Source organism: Buceros rhinoceros, unplaced genomic scaffold (genome assembly GCF_000710305.1).
Source record: "Buceros rhinoceros silvestris isolate BGI_N320 unplaced genomic scaffold, ASM71030v1 scaffold4333, whole genome shotgun sequence".
Lineage (NCBI taxonomy): Eukaryota > Metazoa > Chordata > Aves > Bucerotiformes > Bucerotidae > Buceros > Buceros rhinoceros.
This window is the reverse complement of record NW_010404048.1, coordinates 54250-67417: the sequence shown is the minus strand read 5'-3', so window position 1 is coordinate 67417 and position 13168 is coordinate 54250. Positions and strand designations below refer to the sequence as shown.

General features: G+C 39.0%; 1 protein-coding gene across 1 annotated transcript in view; it reads left to right on the top strand.

Moving 5' to 3' along the window:
- The window catches only part of PEPD (peptidase D), a gene marked incomplete at both ends in the record, with an annotated part of 69564 nt that overhangs the window by 17480 nt on the left and 38916 nt on the right, over window positions 1-13168 (top strand). The window contains 3 exons of the mRNA XM_010133215.1: window positions 59-120; window positions 5419-5463; window positions 11835-11910. Coding sequence (XP_010131517.1) covers window positions 59-120; window positions 5419-5463; window positions 11835-11910 — 183 coding nt within the window. The remainder of the gene's footprint in view (window positions 1-58; window positions 121-5418; window positions 5464-11834; window positions 11911-13168) is intronic.

The window sequence follows — 13168 nt, the reverse complement described above, 5'->3', positions numbered from 1 at the left end:
ATTTTTAATACTTGTGTTTGGCTCAGAATCATCATCCTTTTAATCTTTTCCCTCCCAGCGCGGTGTTAATACTGATAGTGGAAACATCTGCAAAGAAGCTTCGTTTGAGGGAATCAGCCAGTAAGTGACAAAGCTTCTTTATACAATAACTGTTGCGTGGTTATGTTGAATTCATTTTATATTTCACATTAAATGATGCTTTTTTCCTAATGACAAGATGTTGGATGACAGGTCAAATGTATTGATATTATTTGCAAATAAAATGTTTGACATGTTTCTAATGACTTGAAAGATAGTGGTGATATTTTTTGCAAATCTTTTTTTGCATCTAAGATCATGAAGTGTTTTTGTGTGTTTGGTTTAAGCATCTATTACCGAAGAGAGTCATCTCCTTACCTCCATTTCCACTTCTGGGATTGGAATATTGTGTTTTCACTCTACAGAAAAATTAAACTTTAAGAGCAGCTTATTTCTCTTACTTCCTTATACAGTATTAAGATAGATATTAGGGATTCTGGTATGCACAATCTTCTGAAGAGATGTCACATTACAGGTGTACGTAAAAGATTACTTTTCTGCCTTGATGTGAACTTTGGTGTCCCTTGATGTTGTCTTTTTATGAAGTTTGGTACTAGTGGGATGAAAATGTCTTCCTGCATGCAGGATGTTGAAAAGGCAGTAAATAATAATACATTACAGCCAGCTCTGGGATGTGAGGATGATGATGTGAATTTTGAATGGCATACAACTGTCTATTCTGTTATGATAGCCTAAAATGAGATCATTTTCCATTTTAGCTCAAGTATATGGCAAAAAAGAAACACATGCCCATTAAAAAGCCTTTTAAAATAAACACTTATGCTGAGAGGTTGAGCAAGTGGCCTTTTTTATGATCCTTGACTCCCAGTCACCCCGCTATATTTTTCTCCCCACCTCTGTCAATGGCATATTAATTCTGCAGTGATGATCGTAATGCATAGGATTTGTTGCAAGTCTGGGCACCCGTTTGTTTAGTCAGAGAGCATACTTTCTGCTGGGATTGTCTTTGCTCAGTGATATGTGAACTGAAATCTGGAGTCTGATTTCATAATTACTTTGTTCTCCCCTCTATAACCTAAATAGAAGCTTAAATGGTTCTGTCAGGGATATTTGGGACCAAGGTGGCAGACGTTTAGACATCTTTTACTGCCCATTGAGTTAAATATAAAATATTCAAGATTACAAGCAAGGCTTTTTAATGAAATTTGGCGTCCTTTCTGCTGTTGTAGCAGTATGATGTTCCTTTGCTTTGACCAAGTAGATACTCGGTTTTCTTACACTCTCCGGGTACAGGTGGACTCAAATCTGTGTGGAGCGATAACTCCAGTTTTATCTGGGACAACTTCACATGAAATATAAGCAATCAATAACCTCAGTAGTAATTCTTCATGGGAATGATGTACAAGGTCTGTTTGAAGGACCCAAAAGACCTTTTTTTCTCCCCTGAATTTCACTAAATACTTGAGTTTAAATAGTAACACTTTCTATTACTAGTCATCATTAAGCTAGGAAGCCACTCCATTTAGCACTTGATTTGAGATTTTAATAGCATGTCTCCTGCAACACTTAAAGGGATTAATGATATTTTATCACTGGCTTGCACAGTTTGTGGTAAACATGCAGCGGGAGTGCTCGGGGAGGAGTTCTTCTCCATTCTTTAGGGGCAATTCCCAGCTGTTTAGCAGATACTTCTCTTTTGAGACCTGGGATACGCTCATCTCTCTCCACCCCAGGTGTCAAGTTGTTCTTTATGCTGCCTTTGACAGAGCTGGTTGGTGTCTTCCCTTCCTGTGCTTGTGGTACAGAAGAGCACTCAATGATTTTGTTGTTGGATGTGCTGAAGATCCATTCCCTTCTTGTGACAGTGCACCCTGAAACCACTCATCTGATTTTTTTTTTTTTTTTTTCCTAATTCATGGACCTATTTCTGAGACTGGAAAATATGCAGGAATTTTTTAAAATCTAATGAGGAGGTGGTTATGTGGCACTTCTAAAAATGCTCTAAGATGATGCAACTCGTCATACTGAAAATGGATTTTGAACCTGTATGGATAAGCAGTAATGTGCCATATACTTTAAAACACCGTTGAATAAATCTTTGCTCGCTCTATTGGGTTTTTTTTTCATCCTAAGAATTGGTTGATTAAGCAATTGTACCTAATGTTTAAAGTTTCTCAGTGAATTCCTTTCCCTCAGAACTGCACTTGTTGGTTATGACAGTGAAGACCATCTAAACGACCCTTTCCCTAATGCGTAGTGAAGTCAATTGTTACGAGAAAGACTCTCCATATTGAATAAGGGTAGGAAATTATAACAGTGTGCATAAATATGTTTCAGATTTTTACCACCATGTACACACAGAACGTGTGTGTTAAACTGACAAGAAGGGTCTCATTCGATAGTGCTATAGAGGAGCTGTAGATTTCTCGTCTCTGTTTTTTCTTTAATGAAATTGTCCTGCATGTTAAAGGACAATGAGTATGAAATCAGTTTGGACATGCCTTTCAGTGTAGTATTTCTTAGTTCTATGTTGATTAAATGGAAGCATTAATATGTTACAAATTACAACTGCAGCAAAATGTCAATTTGTTGTTTTCCTCGAGACCACACATCTCATCATCTAAGTATTGTCAATTTGCAAATTGCAGGAAGATGTGGAATTGGATTGCTCTGTGTGATCCTCTTAGTGTTAGGGCAGTACATGTTTTTTAAGAGCGAGTTCCTTATAGTCTAGCAGGATCTGAACTTTGCTGGGAGGACAAGGTAGGGTGATTTTATGTAGGACTTTGTGCACCACTTATGTGAATTAAACATTTCTGTACTCCTGTTGGTGATGACAAGAACTCTTAGGATGTAGTTTGTGTACATGCCTTGTTGGTAACTGAAGCGAAGCACAGTTTGAGTCATTAGAAGTCCAGCAATCATGGACAGCTGGCCACCTGCATGGCCCCACAGCTGTCATGAGATAAGCAGAACTGAGTTCAATCCTCAACTGTTTGCTTCCTTGGAAAAGGAGCATCCAGGAGATCAGATTTTATTCCAAATTTGGGCTGGTGCTGTGTCCTGGAGCTCTAAAATGTTGGTTTATATTTGACATTATATCAGAAAGTCTGTCTTTTCAGGTGAGAGATAAAACTGCCATTTGGCTGATGACCTCCTGCCTCTTCTCCACCCTCCCAGCACCCTCTTGTTTCAATCCTGCTGCCTTTCTCTGTGTTTTATTAGCTTCCCCAGCTGGCAGCAGCTAGAATTTTCAGCGGCTGCCACATAGCAGGTGGTACCAGCCAGTAAGTAAAACTTGCACTTTTGTCATCACAAAGACAGCTCAAAAAGAGCCTGCAGGGTCAGGCAAAGTAAAAGCTGAGGACTGTGACAGAGATGGTACATCTCTGGACTTAAATGGCTGTTTTACAAGAGCATTATTTGAGCTGTTATAAGGCTACCCCACCCCACTTCTTTCTTTATTTTAATGCTCGGATGAGAGACAGTCTTCTGTTCTGCAGTTCATGTTTGACTCAGTTGACTTGCTTTTGGCTTCCTCTGTTTGTGCTTGTGGTTAAAGTGAGCATGTCAGGTTCTTCTGAGAAGAGATCCAAACTTTCAGAGTCTTAAGTCAGCTGCCTTTTGTACCTGCGCTTCATTTTCGTTTGTTACTTCATGATAACCATGGTTCGTAATTGTCTTATTGCTTATTGCGTAGAGGCGGTGTGGGAGCTTTCGCAGTGCTGCAGTGTCTGCCTACACTTAACCTTTGTTCATGGGTTTTATGTCTAACGTACTGATGACAGTTACTCAAGGTCCTTGTGTCTGTTGTCACAGCTGCAGCTTAATTCTTCTGTGTCTTGGTGTTCTCGTGGTGTCAGTTGGTATGCTTTCCAGCCAAAACGCCTTTTGGCTTTTCAGAATTTTTATAGGTTGATTTTACTATATCGTTTGTATATTTTCTTTGGTATGAATGTGTTTAAAAGGCTCTTCCATTCCCGAATTATTTCTGCGTTGGTGTACACAGGTAAGAGTTGTTGGGGTGGTGGTGACTGAATTGAAAAGTGCTCTCTTTCTCTGGTTTTATGTGGCTTTCTTGTTTCCAAGTGACCAACTTATTCTGTAATGATGTATTGTTCTGTGACTTGCGGCTTTTTGCATTGTGTTGCTTTTCCAGTGGTTTCTAATTAATACCCATTATACTGAATACCGTACAGCTTGTCCTTGTTAAATGTTGTTGTTTTCTGTATTGGAGTAGGAACACAAAGCTATTAACCTTCATCTTGTTAGGATTTTTTAAGCTTATGAGCTTATATTTTTGAAAAAGAGAAACAGGTTTTTTTCTTGTTATCTGAAGATGTAGGAAGACCCTGGTACAATTAGAAATGACTTCTAAATAATTTCTTTAATTTGATTTGTACTTTAGTTGGTCCCTTATGAGGTATAAAGAATGGTTAATAACCTGGAATAGATTTAATTTTTCCTTCAAAAATGTGGGAAAATGAATTATTGCCTTATAACATTCTTCTGAAGATCTGTTGGGAGCCTTGGAGCATTTTAATTCTTATAAATGCCCTAACTGAAGAGCCAGCAGTCCTGAGTCGGACAAAATATCCTTGATTCAGAACACTCCTTAGGCATTTAACTTGTAAGCAAAAAAACCCCTTGAACAATGCTTGAAAATCCATTTGTGTTCCACTTAATTACTCTGCTTCTTACTCTATTGGCCACTGTAATGTTATTGTTTAGGGAGCCTCAAAATAGTTCCAAGAATTCATGAATTGCTAATACAGAAAAATAGTTAAGTGTTTGAAGGCAAAATGAGAGGGATGCTTTTGCTTTGCCTTTTCTGTAGATCAGATCAGAAAAGACAAGGAGAGGGGTTTTTTTTATTTCCTTTTCACAGTCTCCTAAGCAAGTTTGTTTATCACGTGCCATGTTCTGTGGACACAAAAATGGGAAGCCGTAAAACAAGGGCTGAAATTAGCAATTCCGTGTGTTTAATTTCATTGAAAAGTGTTTGAGAACACAACAGTGTTTGAGGTTGATCTGGTCCAACCCCCACTCACAGCAGTGAATGATAACATTCTATCTTTGAAAGAAGCTTAATAAACATACCTTAAACATACCATTACTCTGATTTCTGCACATTCTTAAAATTATGTATCTGGTTTAGTCTCATGCATTTCGAAATGAAGTATTTGCACAGTGAAGATGAGTATGTGCATTCTCCTCACTGAGGTCTATACTGATCTGTGCTGAATTCCGATACAATATTTTCTTTCACATGTTTCTACATAGTGAGAGAAGACATAGGTAAAAAGTAAATACGTAGCCTGCTGTTGTGTCCCTGCCTGGGTTTTTATATTTGGGTTTTTCTGTTTCATTTTCTTGTAGATTTAATGTGAACAACAAAATCCTTCATCCTGAAATTGCAGAATGGTGAGTAGTATAAAAACCTTCTCTTTGGGTACTGTTGAATGTGCTTATATTCTGTACTGCTGCTTCAGAGATTCCCTCAGCAGAAGCTTCCTACTTTACTATATGAGTTCTAATTTTAAGCTGATTTCCTGTGATGGTGAGGAAATAATGTACAAAAGTAAAAACAGGGCTGGGTAACAGCATTGAAAAGTGAAAAATTTATGTATATACATTTCTTAAGCATTGTGTCTGGATATGCATTTTCGTAGAATGTGCTAGAAATTAAGTCCCATGTGAATCTGTATGAATAAGAAAAGAACTGAGGATAATTTACATTCTAGCAACAAAAATCAAAGGTAGATTAAAACTGAATGGGTAATATTTAATAAAGTTTTATTACTTTTCTAGGATTTATTTTAACAGCATTAATTTTGTTGAGTTGTTATTCATGTAACGATACTTTGTGACTCTAGGGGAGTTCTGCTGTAGCCTATCCAGAGCAGACCAAATCAGAGAATGCGACTAAGTGTATTAGTGGCATCCAAAGTTACTGCATTTTGCCAGTTCTTCTCTTTTGATCAGCCTTACTGACTTTGTCTTCAGGATTGGCTCCATAACTAGTGCTTTCTGGATTTCCATTTAGTAAATTAACTGAAGAAACAACGTAGTGGATTTTTCTTAATGAATTAGGTTATAATCTAAGCTTTTTTCAGTGTACTAATCTAGAAATGAGGAAGCAAATCTTTAGTTAAGACAGATAAGATCAAAATCTTAAAATACAAACAGAAAAATGTAAGCTCTGGCCACCACTGTTGTAGCTTATTGTGTTATATGCTATTGCATATTACCCTTTTTAATGTTTATTATTTGCACATATGTGGAGAATCTTCTACTGTCTTCATCTACGTCTAATTGCCAGGTTGAAACTGTGGAGGTGTTTTTGTTGTTTTGAACATCAGGGTGATTTCAGAATGTGTAGAATTTTTAATAGGTCACATTTCTGTTACAGCTTTTTTTCATTGCTTGGCATGATGTAAGTTGTAAAAGGAAAGTGGGAAGCAGGGAAAATTTATGTAGATATTGTTGCATCACTGAGTTGGAGATGTGTAGTAGTGAGACTCATTACTTGCAAATCCTGCTGATGAGTGTAAGGGGAAATGTGAGTGCTTTGTAACACAGAAAGCTGAGGGTACCAGTTTTTAAATCTTGCCTATTCTGTCCTTCCAGAATTTGGACCCTTCCTTTTCCAAAACAAAGAAATTGTCTTGTAGAATTGATGTCTGAATTTAAGAGTTTGTACAGCCTTTGAGGTGCAAAGTCATGAGCAATGTGGACAGAACACAGGCTTGGAAATGGAAGTGTAGGAATGTGCTTTTCAGGTGCACGAAGTAAACACAATTATGTAAAGGAGCAGCTTAGCAAAACCTGTTTTGGTTTGTCTTTTTAAATATAATTAGTGTTTAATTAGTCAAGCTCCTGACGTTACAGATATTGATAGGGCAGATGTAGAAACGTTCACACATGCTCTCAGCCCCCGATGCCGTGCGACATTGATTACAGAAAGAATAGAAGGGGTAAGTCAATTTAGAAGTTCTTCTCTTCCTGCAGAGGTGTCTGCTCCTGAGTTCTAGTTGGTTGGTTTGGTGTAGGGCATGGGGTTTGTAGTTGTTCAAGACATGGGGAACTACCAGCCTCTGATACTTCATTATTATGTGCCCAGCAGCCTGAGGAGGATTCTCCAAGTGACCTGACAAGGTCTTTGAGGAACTGTGGGCGGAGCTACATCCTTATAATCTGACAGTGTCATTTTTTTTTGTGCTGCTCTTGTTTGCCAGCCTTTTTGTACTCTTGTTAGCAGAGAAAGACAAGGGGCAAGAAAGGAGACCTGAAGAGGGACTTCCAAGCTTTGATGTGTAGATGCAGCAGCACTACAGAGAGACAGATAACGATTTTAGCTGCAGAAGGCTTTGGATTAGGGCTACAAGCTTTTTCCCAAGTTAGCTTCCATTCTGGTTCCAACCACCTTACCAAGGTGTCGCCTGATGAGCTTTTCTCCTCTGTGGTGTGGGTTAATGGGGGGTTAAATCTTATTCAGGAACCTCAAGGATGGACAAACATGAGGTCCCTGCCCTGAGATCGTGGTGAGATAGATGGAGCATTGAAGCAGTAGAAAGGCAGCATTTGCAGCTGTTCATTTTGGTGACGAGAGAATTTCTTGTGTGCATTGTGAGTGCCAGCCTGGAATTCTTCGTCCTCCCTGCAGTCTTGTGGGGGAGAGGTTGCTTGGTATGTACCTTCCCACCACCTGGCTTTCAAGGAAGGGGAATTCTAAGTGAAGCCAAAGTTCACTTTTGCATTCAAAAATGTTTGAAAAGGTTTTATTGAGTTTGGTGACTTTCATTTTAAGTCAGAAGTATGTTAAAGACCGTTGTTAGGATTTAAGTGTCTGGTGAAATCAGTATGTGAGTGACGTTCTGTCTGTATTATAACTTCATAAAGTAGAAATTTCCCTGGAATGTCAAGTTATTGCTCAAGAAGCTTTCCTTTGAAAGCAATAATATTTTTAGAACTAAGAATATTTTTCTTTTAGAAAGGTGAATTTTTTTGGTGGGGTTATAGTCTAGAGTAGGAAGTTGCTTCATTTGAATTATCCTTGCATGGATGCATATAATTTCAAATTCAGCAAGCTCTGAACTACTGTTTAACATGATACTAGTCAGAAAAACTGTGATCTATACCATGCTGTCAAAACTGCCAGCAAGAGGTGAAATGGCTGAGCTTCCTAAAGCAGCTGGGGTGAACTGTGAGCTACCAAAGGCAGCGATAGTATTATACAGTCTCCTAATAAAATGCAGAGAAAATGGTTCAATACTGACAAGGGGCAAAGCATTTGTGATTAAGGATCTGTTGCCTCCCTTGCTTACTCATCCTTTTTCAAGATCTCAATGACTTCTGACTTGCTATGAAACTTAAATATAAAACGTGAAATAATTTGGCCTTAGGCTGGATTTCAACAGTTTGCAGAGGTCTTTTTTTTTTTTAATTTTGAGTGAATATGCCTCCCAACACATTTAAACACTTGCTTTTTAAGTTTCAGATTTGATACTGAATGTATTGATTTCACTGTTTTGAAAAGAAAATGTAATCTAACAGAAGATGAACTCCAAACTTGTCCAAATTATCTCTCCAGTAATCAGAAGGAAAGTTTTCTGCACTAGCACTTAGCAGAATGGCCTTTTGTTGCTTTAGGATACCAAAGTCTGTCTAGTGTAGTTGTGGTGCTGCTAGAAGATAAGCATTTAACAAATGTATGGCTGCTTTGTTCCTGTATACACTGTATTTTCCTGTAACCGCAATGAAAAAGGCATTTGATAGTTACGTGTGAAAGATTTTACATTCTGTGTTTTCCATGATTTTGATGGAAAGCTGTAATTGTTTCTGCAGGGAAGGCGATCTCTGTTAATGCCTTAAAGCTAGGCATATGCCTTTTGTGTTTTCAGAGGTTTTTTTATTTATGATTTAAACCTCTTAACATCCTTTTTTAATTGTTTCAACTCACATGTTTGGTGTTCGTGTAACTGTCTTTCAGAACTGTACTGTAATGCTGCTTCTTTGCATATGTGCATCACTGTGTTTACTGGCTTTGACACTAGTTCAGTGTTAAGGGTCGAGGGACCGAGGTAACAACTCCTCGAATTCCTTAACGGTCCCCTTTGTCTCACTAGAGACAGAAGGGGTTTAAGGGGAAAGAAGAAATTCACACCTCGGTCTGCGTTTGGGAAACTGAAACAAACTTTTAATGAACAATAAATCCACACCACTATACACTACTTTACATATGTACAAACCGAGAAAGGGGAAAAACCGAAGAAGAGAGGACTTAGATAACCAGAGTTCTGAACAGTCTTGTTCGAGGTCAGTGCTCTTGGCAGGCACCCAGCAGCGAGGGGGGAGTGAAGACTCCCCGCAGCTGCTTCCAGGCAGAGAAAGTGAGATCCTTCTCGCGGCGAGACGGAGGGGGAAACCCCCGCGTAGCGAGAAAACTGCATGTAACGGCTGGGAGTCCGAATGTCCCACCCGATTCAGACGGGAATCACGGCAATAATAGTTCAAAGTCCGTAATCCTCCGGTCCTCTGGGGGTGCAGGCCCTCAGCCCTCGGGCCTAGTCATTCGACAGGTCGGGCCTGGTCAGGCCTGGTAGGGCCTAGTCGGACCTGGTCGTCAGCCAGCAGATCCGCAGCAGGGCTCCCTCCGTGCAGTGTCCGCAGTCCGAGAGAGCGACACTCCCCGGCCTGCTGCTCTTAAAGGCTCCCGACGTAACGTGACGTTCACCTGACTCCCTTAACCAACTAAATGCGGAGTTATCGTACTGCATGGAATAATTCCTATTTGTCCATTTCCCAAAACAAGGAAGCTTCGGCTCAAACCAGGACATTCAGTTAGCAAGTTTTTATGTGAAAGCTTGCAGAAGAGCATAAATATATGAACTGTGGTAGAGAAATTTCTAAAAATAAGCTGTGGAAAGGAAACAGCAGAAGTGAAAAAGGGTGAAGACAAGGCAAGACTGCTGAGTCCGTCTGTGTTGACAGCATCTGTACACCTAGTCGTAAGGTGAAATAGGTTCTCATACTGTGTGGACTTGCCACTGAGCAGTTACTAACTTGTATTACTAGCAGATCCCAGTAGAGAGATTAGTTGACTGAATTAAGAAACAACCTGTTTTTTAGGCACGCGCAGATCGGGGATATGTACTGTGTATTGAAGGTAATATAAAGGCACATCAAACAAGTATGAAATTATCCTGCTAGCACATGCAGTCTTCCAAAGAACAGAATTAAAAAAAAGAATTGTAAGCCTTTGCTACCTCATTCTAACATGGATATATTTAAGCTACTGTTCTTTATGTCTTGGCTGAAAGGCAGAAGAAGCAGAAGTTTGTTTCCTCACCTGTGGTGAGCAGATTATACCATTGCAGTGTGGTATTTTCACCTCGGTGTGCATTTTACAACCTTGTACTTCTCATGCTCAATAATGATTATTTTGTATCATATTCCGATTGACTAAGAATGTCAATCCATTCCCCTCTACCGTGTTTCTGTTTGCAACAGCATTTTGATTGATACTAGCATTTTTACAAAGGTACCTTTGCTCTTGCCAGAAAAGTTGTGTTTGAAGGAGAGTGGCTGTGCCGCATAGCAATGCAATTGCTGTCTGTGGGAAATGCCCTTATGACACATCAGAGGCACTGATGGCTGAGAAACCTGTTTGTGGACTCATTAAAACAACCGTGTGAGTAGGAGCATATTATAACAAAAAAAGAGTGTCTTGGTGGCAGTTTCCAAATGTAAGTTACAGTGCTTTGTAACTGCTGGAAGCTCTGGAATGGAGCTGGAAAATACAATTTAAATATTTTAATGCAATTCAATAGATGTAGTTTCGTTCTTTGTAAACAGTAAGTATGTACTCCATGGCGCCTTTGAGATGGGCAGAAGAAATATTAGGAAATCAGTATGTGTAGCAGTGGAAAGAGATGATTTTTAATGGAAGATGTGGAACTATCTCTGCTTCCCTGTTCATGTCACACTAAATAGCGAGTTTTATTTGAAATACATGATAGAAAGCAGTGTAAGTAGGTAATGGTTTAATGTTAAATTTTTGAGATTAATTCAGAACAGAGTATCAAGTCTCATAAATAGACAGAAGGTCAGTAACTCATAAGGCACAAAGAAAAGGACAGGATGGTGGGTTTGGGGTGGGGGGGGTTGTTTGGTTTGGTTTTTTCCTCCAGAAGCATGTGAAATAGAATGGATATCATGGCTGTAATTACTGCTGCTGTGGTTTCTGAATTTCATGTTGGTTTTTTTAAATACCAAACAGAAATAGCATTTCTACACACATATCCCTCTCCCTGCCTTTTGAGATACTGCACATAGGTGGGAGTTGGGAGATTGTGCTGAATAGAAATTCTGGAGCACTGGGAATTTCATTATGTAAACTAGTTTCAAATTGTGTTTAAAAAGTAAATCAAGTATGCTTGTAGAAATGTTCTGTTTGAAGCAGTGTTTGAGCCCTGACAAATGCAGAAATACATTGCTTTTGTTCCTAATGTATTGAGGGTGAGTTGAAATGATGTTGGTTGGACACTTGTTGTATTAGTATTGAAATAATGCAAGCTGATATTTGAAAATGCTTCCCTTTGTAAGATTGTTTTGCTAATGGTGAATCAGTGCCAACAAAACTCTGCTGTCATGAATACCGTAATAGCTTTTCGCTCTTGAGCTGTTCTTGATCTAATTTTCCTATAGGTGATAGATATTATTTTCAGGTTTTTTATTTTGTATTCTTAACTTGTGAAGTTGCAACCTAACCTGATATCTGTTCTACTTTTAAGTCGTGTGATTAAGACAGACATGGAGTTGGAAGTTCTGCGCTACACGAATAAAATCTCCAGTGAAGCTCATAAAGAGGTAATGGATCCTTTACTGTTAATAATTTTTGTTCTTAGTGTAGCAGTGGTACTCAGAAAATGTTCCCAGCAACGCTGAATTGGTTAGTAATAAAATAATGGGAAGGCTGGATAGAAATAGGAGGATAATGTCCCTCCTATTACAGCCCAGTAATATACCTTGCTTTGTCCTTGAACTCACTGGTGCGTTTGTGATGTGTAAGAAATGAAGTATTTTTTGGATAAGAGCTGGAGCTCCAGCAGAAGGTGACCTGCTTGCAATTTGTCTGTCCTGTATGCACAAACACCTGTATAGTAATGGAAAGAGAGGAGATCAAGGTTATTCTTCTAGCTCACGACAGCATGTGTAGCTCAGAGAAGTTTGACTAGCTGGTTGTTACTGTCTCCAGATCCTTACAGACTGAAGGAGCGTTTCCATGCTAGTGAAGGATAGTGCAAGGCTTCCTTAGGTTGCTTCGCAGAGTTGAGTGTGTCCCCTGGTACGTGTTGCTATGCTGTTAACATAGCAGTATGGCAAAAGACAGATCCAGGCTCTTAGCAAGGTTACTCAGGTTGGACCTAGCACCAGTGGAGACATATTGCTCTACTGGTGTTGGTGACAAAACTGGGGTGTCAGACCTCCACATAGTGATGTAGAAATACCATGACTTCAGACTGATGATCAGAGGGAGCTTAAGTACAAGTAGCTGATGAGGTTACTGACTCAGCTGTTGCTTTTGCTCCTGTTGCTCAGATTTCTGAACTGTGAAGTGTAAAAAAATATTTTAAAATTAATACTGTAAAATTGCAAAGTCTAGGGATAGTAATTTGCATTCATTCTACCTGGTCCTTCATCATCCTTGAATAATCTTTCCAGATCTGAGAGAAGTTCTTCCGTAGAACGGTTGCCTGGAACTTTTATAATACAGAAGCAGGCATAGGAATAAAACTGGTGCATGTTCTCAGCAAATCTGAGAACAAAAATCAGACTTAATGGTTGCAGAACAGTGTTAACTCTAGTAGCTTTCTGTTGATTCAGATCGCAAAGTATAAAAGAGAATCTCCCGTTGTAGTACATTCCACCTCACAGTTTTGTTTTGCTGGTGTTTTATAAAATAAATGAACTTGCTGCTGAGTTCACCAGAGATTACAGAATTAAGTATTGGTATTTTGATGAGCTGCACTTCATTAGGATATAGTAGTTTGGCCATTAAATTTGCTTTATTACTGGAGACTGCTGGTATTTATAAAGATTAAAATGAGTTTGATTTCTAATGAAA